This window comes from Mirounga angustirostris, unplaced genomic scaffold (assembly GCF_029215605.1).
Source record: "Mirounga angustirostris isolate CCGP_5_RB_7025 unplaced genomic scaffold, mMirAng1.0.hap1 SCAF_13, whole genome shotgun sequence".
NCBI lineage: Eukaryota > Metazoa > Chordata > Mammalia > Carnivora > Phocidae > Mirounga > Mirounga angustirostris.
In genome coordinates, this window is record NW_026991721.1 from 9,644,238 (window position 1) to 9,654,631 (window position 10,394).

The 10,394-nt window shown below is 55.7% G+C and overlaps 1 protein-coding gene across 2 annotated transcripts in view; it reads right to left on the reverse strand.

The window, feature by feature from the left end:
- Positions 1 to 9,917, reverse strand: part of FADS2 (fatty acid desaturase 2) — a 31,356-nt gene extending 21,439 nt beyond the window's left edge. For both annotated transcript variants that reach the window (XM_064576331.1, XM_064576330.1), the window contains exons 1-2: positions 9,221 to 9,917; positions 1,128 to 1,238 (exon numbers count right to left, since the gene is read on the reverse strand). In XM_064576331.1, the coding sequence (XP_064432401.1) occupies positions 1,128 to 1,238; positions 9,221 to 9,427 (318 nt within the window). In that variant the 5' untranslated portion in view covers positions 9,428 to 9,917. The remainder of the gene's footprint in view (positions 1 to 1,127; positions 1,239 to 9,220) is intronic.
- Positions 9,918 to 10,394: the final 477 nt, after the last annotated feature.

The window sequence follows — 10,394 nt, forward strand, 5'->3', positions numbered from 1 at the left end:
TTAATGTTTAATGGGGACAGTTATAATTTGGGGTGATGAATAAGTTCTGGAAGTGGATGGTGGTAAAGGTTGCATAACAATGTGAATGTGCTCCCAAGCCACTGAACTATGCATCTAAAACTGGCTAAAATGGTAAAATTTGTGCTCTGTATACCACACACACACACACAGCTCGCACTTTTCCACTACCCACCCCTGCCCCCACTTGCTCTGGGCACTCTGTCGAGGGGGTTGTGGTGGGGGACATAAGACTGCCAGACGACATCCCTGCCCCTAGAGAGCTCAGGGAGGCGGGACCACTGGGTGGGCCTTGGGGGATGCGGGGCTGGGGAGGCCAAGGTGGAGTCGGGGGCAGCTCTGGAGACATGAGCACGGCTGGGAGAAAGAAAGCAGCTGGGAGGCAGGGGTCAGGCAGGTGGGGGGAAGAGGGCGCTTTGAAAGGGTAGACAGGGTGCCATGTGGGTGGAGGAAGCCAGGTTTGGGAGCCCGGGTGATAAGTGGCAAAGGATCTTGAAGAGTGGTGAACACCCGTTTAAGTAGGAAAAGTGGGGAAACCAGGTAGGGGCCAAAGAAGGCAGGGTCAGGAAGGAGGAAGCCCACAGGACACCGAAGAGAGGAGAGAAGCTGCCTGCCTACAGGGGGGCTGGGGAGGGCGGAGGATGGAGCCATGGGTGAAGGAAACAGGATGGAAACCCAGGTCAGCTCTAGGGAGGGATGAAGACAATTTCCCCCTTCAGCCCTGGGGAGAAAGGGAGGGGCAGAGATGGGGAGAGCCAGGGGGAGGGGCACATGGAATGGGCTGGATTTCCCAGGGAAGGAGAAAGAGAAAACGGTGGGAGAACTGGACCAGAAGAGAAGACCCTGGGCCCAGCCTAACTCTATTGACACCACGGACATGAAGAGGCTGGGAAAGAATCACTCCAAGGTAAGGGGCCAGCCTAGGCCGGCAGCAAGAGGAAGAGGCTCACTGCAGAATCTCAAGAGTCCTGCCTAACCCCAGGCATTGGGCGGTGGCTCCCCTGGACTGGCATTAAGGTCCCTTGGCCCACACCTGGCACTCTGTCTTTAGGCGGGCACCCCTTCTCCCTGCAAACCCTCCCCTCCTTCCTTGGTCTGGGCACACTCACGTTCTTGCCACGGTCCTGGCTGGGCTCCTCTGGAGCCAGCTCTCCAATCAGCAGAGGCTTCATGAACTTGCGCACGAAATCAAGGTCACGGTGGAAGGCGAGGAAGGCATCCTAGGGAGCAGGGAAGCAGGTGGTAAGTGGGAGACCTCAACCCAGGGAGGGCAGGGCTCACCAGCAGCCGCTCTCCATGTCCCCACTTGGGACACCGATTGAGGCCTCCCGGGACCTGGCGCCAAATGCTCTCTCCTGCCTCATCTCGGCGGATCCCGGTGCCCGGCCAAACCGGCGCTACCCCTGGATCTCCACCCTCAGCTCACCAAGGGTGTGTGCAGACATTCAGGATGCCTCCGGGCGAGTCAGAAAAATGTACCCCTGCAGGGAGATGCACGGACTGGGCAGGGCAGGGCACCCAGGAAACCACACGACCTGCCACCCCATGCACATGGTTTACAGCGAAAAGCACAGGGCTGGAGCCCACTACAGCACAGAAAATGTGCTTGGGAGATCATGTCAAGCCAAAACCAAATACAAAACTAGGTAAAAAACATGTCTGAAAAAAGCTTTTTTCATAATTAGAAAAAGCATGAAAATAATTACGAAAAAGATAAAGCCCTAAACAGTAATGTGTTAAAATAGCGGCATTATGCCTTGCTTTATTTTATTACTTCTCAAACTTTCTCTGACACTGCTATATTACTGCTTTTAAAATTTTAAAAATAGGGGCGCCTGAGTGGCTCAGTCGGTTAAGCATCTGCCTTCAGTTCAGGTCATGATCCCAGGGTCCTGAGATCGAACCCCATGTCGGGGCTCCCTGCTGGGCAGGGAGTCTGCTTCTCCCTCTGCCCCTCCCCCCTGCTCATGCTTGCTCTCTCTCTCGAATAAATAAAATCTTTAAAAAATATTTATTTAAAATATTATATAATAATATTATTATTGTAGGGGGGCCTGGGTGGCTCAGTTGGTTGGGCATCGGCCTTTGGCTCAGGTCATGATCTCGGGGTTCTGGGATTGAGCCCCACATCGGGCTCCCTGCTCTGTGGGGCGTCTGCTTCTCCTTTTCCCTCTGCCTGCTGCTCCCCATGTTTGTACTCTCTCTCTGTCAAATAAATAAATAAATAATCTTAAAAAAATTATTATTGTAATTCCAATTACAAAGTTATAATGTGCTCGATTTGGGCAAATTTAGAGAATGTACAGAAGAATGAAGAGGAAAATAAATACCACCCAGAGAGCGACCACCGTTGCTAATATTTTAGCTTGTTTCTCTCCAGATTCTTTTCTTTTCTTTTTCTTTTTTTAAAAGGTTTTATTTATTTATTTGAGACAGAGAGAATGAGACAGAGAGCACATGAGAGGGGGGAGGGTCAGAGGGAGAAGCAGACTCCCTGCCGAGCAGGGAGCCCGATGCGGGACTCGATCCAGGGACTCGATCCAGGGACTTGATCCCGGGACTCCAAGATCATGACCTGAGCCGAAGGCAGTCGCTTAACCAACTGAGCCACCCAGGCGCCCTCTCCAGATTCTTTTCTATATGCGTTATGTAAATTATTACATAAATCGTCTCATAACCAACATGGCATTTCCATTAGGCATCATGGGCTACGATATGATGACTCAGTGGCAAACATTTTCCCAGCAGTAAGCCGAACTTTCACACATTGCAGGGCAGAGGACTAAGTCAAATGACACCACGAGAAACCATGAGAAACATCAACGTAGTTGGGGGTGGGAAGTGTGTGTGTGTGTGTGTGTTGGGAGGGGGTGTTTAGCTTTTAAAAAACTGAAAAAGATAAAACAAAAAAGATTATAAAAAAGGCAATGCTTGGGGCACCTGGGTGGCTCAGTTGGTTAAGCAACTGCCTTCGGCTCAGGCCATGATCCTGGAGTCCCGGGATCGAGTCCCACATCCGGGTCCTTGCTCAGCGGGGGGTCTGCTTCTCCCTCTGCCCTCTTCCCTCTCGTGCTCTCTGTCTCTCATTCTCTCTCTCTCAAATAAAAATAAATAAAAAAATCTTAAAAAAAAAAAAAGGCAATGCTTGATTTGAAAGGCTCCTATTTGGAGGGGGAAAATAAATAAAGACCCAGCCGTTCCACAGGACATTTTTGGGGTTGAATGAGAAAATTTGAATATGGACCACATATCTGGTCATAGGAAGGACTTACTATTCATTTACTTAATCGCAAAGAAGGTTTTGTGATGATGTTAGACCATGTCCCCATTCTTAGGAGCAGGTGGTGAAGAACTGAGGGACGAGGTGGCTCATTTCTCAGCCAGCACCCGCTGCCCTCCCCCACCCCACCCCCCAGGTCCAGGTCATGCCCTCAAGCCCCCACCTGGGCTGGGGAACTTGGTGGAGCAGACAGACAGACAGACAGACTCCTGTCCTGACCCAGGCCATTCCTTGGCCATTTCCAGAGGGCTCTCGGGTGGCCTCTCACCCCCCCCAAGTGACAGGGAGGGAGCCAGGAGCCTTGTTTACGCTCCCTCCCCGAAGGCTGAGCACCCTGTTGTATAGATGAAGACACCGGAGCACAAGAAGGGGACATCCTCTGCTCCAAGCACAGAGCCAGGATCAAACCCAGGTTCACCTGACTCAGGGACCGATGCACCACATCCCTCCTGCCCGTCGAGGAAGCCAAGTGCCGTTAGATTGTCTGGCCGTCCCTGGTGGATCTGACGGCTTTCTGAGCAGACCAGATGAAGACCACCTGTGAACCCACCAAACTCATGCTAATGCCAGGGCCTTCGCACGGCACTTCCTCCTGCCTGGGACCCCTGCTCCCGTGGTGCCCCGTGGCCTGCTTTTCCCAACCAGCCCTCAGCCCCACACTCTCTCTTGGACATTGCCCTGTTTTGCCTTCTTCATAACAGTTACAAATTCACAAGCTGTATTACTTCCATATATGTCATTCTCCCCCCCGCGAGACTATGGTGAGCTCCACAAGGGAAGGGCCACAGCCGTCTTGTTCACTGCAACCCCAAGGCTTATGACCACGCTTAAGAGGGGCTCACAAGTGAGTGTGAGGGCCCAGGATCCCACAGCTCTGCCACCTCGAACCCCAGGAAACTTTCCCACTCTGCAGTCATGTTCAGACCCTTCTCGCGCTGTTCTGTGCAACTGGCTCATGCTTCTAAGACACCAGAACTCTTCACCCTCTCCCGCCCCAGTCTGGTGGTTGCAGAGTCGCCACATGCTGAGACATGTAGGCTAGCCACTGAGCTACACTTAGGTGCATGTAAGCGCTAACCTTTACCAAACTCTAAGGCAGGTCCTATTTTATTTTATTTTATTTTATTTTATTTATTTATTTATTTTAAAAGATTTTATTTATTTATTTGAGACAGAGAGAATGGGAGAGAGCACATGAGAGGGAGGAGGGTCAGAGGGAGAAGCAGACTCCCTGCCGAGCAGGGAGCCCGATGCGGGACTCGATCCCGGGACTCCAGGATCATGACCTGAGCCGAAGGCAGTCGCTTAACCAACTGAGCCACCCAGGCGCCCAAGCAGGTCCTATTTTAGAGACAAGAAAAGAGACTGAGGGAGGCGAAGCTGGAGCCTGCAGTCACATTGCAGGCGTGCCTACTTCTAGAGTTTTCCAAAGCTCATACACACGCCTCAATCAAAACACGCTTCCTCCCCGCTGAGAGTTGAGCACTTTTTGTGTCTTCCCCTTCAAAGTGTCACGGAGGGACCTCACACTCCTACAGAAGGTTCCCAGTAACTGTTGGGTTATAGAAGGGTCTGGCTGGTGCTAGGGACGTCACCAGGCAAGGCAAGAAGGGGCCAATCCAAACGTTGACTTTGGGAACAAGAATTGGAACCAGAATCTGTTCTCACTTGTCAGGAAGAGAAGCCAACGGCTTTCCAGGAGGGCCTGAGACAAAGGTGAAGAGAAAAGAGCAGCAACAGCTTGAGAGCAGACCGGACCTGTCCTCAGGCGGGCAGGTGTGTGGGCTGCAGGGTGGGGAGGGCAGGCTGCGGGAGGAAGGGCCAGAGATTCCAAAATGGAAGACACCGTATGCCGCGCACTTCTGCTTCCGCCACCCCCCAGCGCCAACGCCAGCCAACTTCTGCATGAAGACACCTTCCCTGGCCCAACTCCACTCAGGGTAGAGCTGGTGGCTCCTACCACACCGAGGGTTGGGGGCCATGATTTGTTTCCGGCTGTGCCCACCTTCTCTGCAGAGCAGAGCTAGTCTCCAGGCCAGCCTCATACACCTGGGCACTGAGCCTGGACCCAGGAAACACGGGAGGAGCAAACTCAGGGCATTCCATGTCGCAGGTAGCAGCCCTGGGGACCGGGACTCCGCAGGACAAGGGGTTAAAGAGGGAGAAGCTGAGGAAGTACCCTGGGTTCTCAGCTAGAGACAGAGTCACTGACGCCCTTCCCACGGTGGAGCCCCTGGACCGTGGCGCATCCCAGGGAAAGGAAGAGGCTGTTGCCCGAGCTCTGTGACCAGAGCACCCTCAGTGAGAGCATCTCAGCTGATGTCTGGCACACGCAAGGCCCCGGGGTGGGAAGGGCACATCTACACAGAAGGTAGGCGCAAGTGACAGCAGAGGAAACCCACGGGGCCTGAGAGGATTCTCACAAAGGGTAAGCAATGGGAGGATGCTTCGCTGGGTGCTTGCCTGAGGCTGCGGTCGGCGGGGGCCAGCCTGCCCTGCCCAGATTCAGCTCAGGAGGTACAGCTGCCTTCTGGGCAAAAACAGAGGAGCGATTTCATGCGCTGTCAACACACCTTTGCCTCTGGTGAAAATGGGGACACTCAACATTTCTTCACACTCTGTTGGTGGTCTACTTAACTGCCTACTCTGGGTGCTGGGGACATGCACATACATGCACAGGAGGCTAAGGGACACCCAGTAAGGATCCCTCACACCTGTAGGGCGTCCTGAGGGTGAAAGAGTGAAGTTATGCCCAGCCCATTGGAAGGCAACAACCTCCCATTTCACAGACGTGTGAAAGCAAAGTTCACAGGAAATGCCTCGCTTAGGAATTCCTAAAGCAGGGATGCAAGCCTAGGTCCTCTGACTCCGAATACCACCACCCTCCTGCCCTGTCTAAAGGAGGTCAGAGATCGTGCCATTTTCAATCCGTTGCCTTTTCATAAGAACAACATAGGAGCAGGTTCACCAATGGAAAGAACCCTGACCACTTCTTGCCTTCCCTGGGTTCTAAGAGGCGACTGATGCAGATGGGGCAGGAAAAGCTGGAGACAAGGCAGGAGGTGGGGAGCTGGTGCCTAGAAGGAGAGGGTCCAGCGTCAAGTCCCAGCTTGAGAGGAAGGGAGAGAAACAAACCCACCAGATGTGGTCATTGTCTGAATTGTTCATCTTAATGCCCGGGGCCCAGCTCAGAGCCGAGGAGACACCGAATAAATGTGTGATGAATTGCAGCTGAAGATTAAAAGCCCCAAGTGGGGAAAGTTCTGCAGTGGTGGGTGGTGGGCCTCTGCCTTGAAGAGCAGACATCCTTGGGACTCGGGGGGTTCCTTTTCCCACAGCAAGGTGGAGAGCAAAGGAGTGCCAGAGGGCAGGGGAGGTGGAATAGGAAGGGAGAGACGGAGAGAGGTGGGCCTAGAGGACTCCGTAATGACAGATCTTGAGCTTAGGGGCTGAGTGCTACCACTGGAGCAAGATTTTCAAACTTGAGCAAGGTTTTCAAACCTAAGAGCAATGAGAGATACCTACAGGTCTGATCCGAGGGCCAGCTGCACTAACATGCATGAATGTGCTCTGTGAGTTGCAAAAATTAAGCACCTGTATTCTTACAGGCAAGGCCAAATTCTTCCTTCTGCAGAAGCACCAAATGACAACTGCCCTTGGCTAGGTCACCCTTTGGGGAAGAGGTGATCTTGACTTCTGAGGCCCTTTCTTCAGAAACAGGAAAATCCCTTATAGAGGCCCTGAATTGTCCCAAGAATGGCTTCTTGGACTTTCGGCCTCTTCGGAGGATGTTACTGCACCACGATCGGCTCAAAACAGTGCGCTGAGTGCTCCAGGGGATCCGAAATGTTATCTGCTGACCCGTCCCTCCCCAACTTGCATGGCCCTAATACTCTGTCTGTCGCAAGCTCTAAGGAAGAAGTCTGTGCTCTGAGGGGCAAAGCCACCGCTCAACAGCCCAAGACCAAGGGTCTCTTGATTCCTAGCCTATTCCTACCTCCCAGAATCCTCTTCCTATACACCCCGTGCTGCCCTTTCCCCACCCTGGTCGCAGGCAACGAAGAGAGGAGAACCCAGTTGCCCACTCCACGTTACACCACTAAATCTCTAAATCCCCACTTAGAACATGCCAGGCCCTAAAAGCCTCATCTTAGAAGGCGGTATGCTTCGAGGATAAGGATTTCGCAATGCGTTAACACAACACATAAAACTGGAGTAGATTTCAACATTTTTTTAACCTAATTCCTTGTTGCTTACTTTACATAATCCTCATCTTCTCTCACTTGCCTGACCAGTGACAAGAAGCAAGATTTCTAGTGCTTACTCACAGCTTACGAAGCGCTTCGCCGCACAGTATATATTTTTCCACATAAGAGAATATAGTTAATGGTGGGACGACCTCGACCAGGAGGCAGGTCTTTTATTTGAGAATCGCCCTTACCCAGCTCCTGCACACAGGGGCGGGAAGGGCCACGTGACATAACACAGATGGTCTGAAAACCTTATGCCCACTAAGTTATGATTAGCGGCACGGCCCCCAGGGCTGAAGCAGTGTTGACAAGCAGGTAAAACCGGACGGGCCCAAAAGCTGTAGGCACCATCTCTTGTTGACCATCTTCTTGAGCTCACATGTATGCCCGGACCCTGCTCCCCAAAGCCATAAGCCATTCACAGCCTAGATTATAACTGCCTGGGTAGGCCTATCCCAAGGAGACTTGGAAAAGGTAGGGAGATCAAAAGTTCCACGGACTGACAGGGGCCCAGACAGCTAGGACAGCAAAAGCCCCCAACTGGTCAGCATGCTAGGCGTCCAGGTGCCACAATCTAGCTATCTCTCCCGATCTAGCTATCTCTCCTGTGGCCTCTCCCCTATTCACCCTTCCCAAGTAGCCTCTGACTCGCTGCCGCCGAGAGGCCCCTTTCTTCCCTCCTTGACTCTCTTGGGTTCCCTCTCTGCCACTGGAGTTCCTCTGGGCTCCAGCAGCATTCTAAAGAAATGCAAGGATTGCAGACTCGGGGATCAGGAGGTGCCAAAGGGACAGCCACACCTCTGGTGTGGGTAAGATGGGCCGCTCTGGCTCTGGGCCCAATAGCTTGGGCTCCCAATACCTTTGGGAGTGCAGATGAGGGAAGGGCATTCCTGGCAGGATTTAGAGACAGAGGACCATTCAGTAGTTGAGAAGTCTGAGAGTAACCCTGGCCCAGCTGGACCTGTTGCCAAACCAGCGTAGGGCTGCTAAATCCACACTGCTCCCAGCCCCTCTCGACCTGGGCTCGGCCAACTCTCCTTCCAATTCCCGACCCCGGTGCCCAAGAACCGACCCTTTAGGGGGTGGGTCCTGGTAGTCCTTGCAAGCCTGAGAACAGGAGCTCCCGGGGCGGTCTCTCCGTGGCAGCCATTGCGGACCTTCTCAGAGCAGGAGCAAGCCCGGCGGGGACAGGCCTTTTCCTTCCTCACCCCCTACTCTGGCTGGAGAGTGAGGGACGTGCGCTGAATCCCACACCTGGCTCCTCTCCCGCTCCGATCCTCGGCGCCCAGAAGCGGCCATCTTCCGAGCTGGGGATGCCAAACTCCTAGGGCCCGAGGGCCCCCTTTGGGGAGTACCTGGCTCCTTGTGAACCCGGCGGAAGGACGGGGGAGGCGTGTGTCCTTAGCGCGCTCGGTAGACCCGGTTCCCCACCGCTTGGATCTCCACCGCGCCGCTGCCTCCCGGGTTCCAAAATCCGACCCCCATAGCCAGGTGGCCCCGCTGTCCTAAAGGATGAGGATTTGGGGCGGAGAACGAGCGCAGTAGGCACACTTTCCTTGCCTCCTGGACGCTGCATTCAGCGCTGAAGGTCTGGTTTGGAGCCCCGGGATCCCTGGCTCCTGACTCCCGCCTGCAGAAGAGAAAGGCGGCAGGAGAGCCCCCACACCCTTACCGTAGCATCCTCCCCCGCGTAGTGCCCGATGACCCGCTGGCCCCCTGGGTGCCGGCTGGACCATTTGGTGATGTTGTAGACCTTGCGGTCGACGACGAGCCACTTGTCCGTGAGCAGGTTGTGCTTCTGAATCTCCTCCCAGCTGAAGGTGGCCATGGGCGCCTCGCGCTCGGTGGCCTCCTCGCCCTGGTTCCCCCCTTTCCCCATGCTGCCTGCTGACCGGGATGCCCCGTGCACTGTGGCCTCCACGCCCGCAGCTCGAGTGTGCGGCCCGGGCCCTCCTCCCTTTCGGCTTTTGTCTTCTCCTACTCCTCCTCCCGCCGCGCCCTTCCCCCAGCCTCCTTGCCCGCGCTCGGGAGTCACCCCTGCCTTCCCTCTGACTATCCCCGGCTACCCAGTGCCCCCAAGCGGTGTCTTTGCTCCGCCCCGCCCTCCGCCCGCCAGCCCGCAGTGGACTTCTGCCTCCAGGAGAAACTCCGGGGTCGTTCAGGACCCGGACGCCTCTTGCGCCCGCCCCTCCGGCTCCCCCCGCCCGCGGCTCCGCATCCTCCCGCGTTCCCCGCCGCCCTGGTTTCCACAGTGATCAGCAGAGCGCCTGCACCAATCCGGGCGCGTCGCCCCGCCTGCCATTGGCCCAGGAGGATCTTTCGAAGGCCAGCGGGCTGGAGCGGTGGTCCCCGGCTCCCCCGCCCGCGCGCCGGCCGCTACGTGTCCGACCGCCCCCGCCCCTTGCGCTCCAGCCCCGGGCGCCGGAGGAGATCCCAGAGGAGCCGGGCGGGCGGGGGCGGCGAGAGGGGGCGGTTGCTGGGCGCGTCCGCGCTCGGCCCGCGCTCCCGGGCTCTGCACCTGACGCGGGCGCCCTCCCGGCCTGGCCCGGCCGGGGCTGGGTGACGCCCTTCCCGGCCCGCTGGGCTCGGGAGTCCATTATCTCCGCCCTGCCCGCGCTCTCCACGTTAGCGCCGTCCCGCAGCCTCCCTGGAGAAACGAGCCGGCCCCGGACTCGTGCAGGGCTCTGAACCCTGTAATCAGACGCTCTCAGGAAAGAACTGGGGCACCTCTGCTCTGCTTCTTTGTGCGAGGCGCCATGGGGGTGGGGGGAGCGGGGGGGGGGCGCGGCGACCAACCGGACACGGTCCTTGCCCTGTGCTCGGGAAGCGCACAGGCGAGTTGGGCG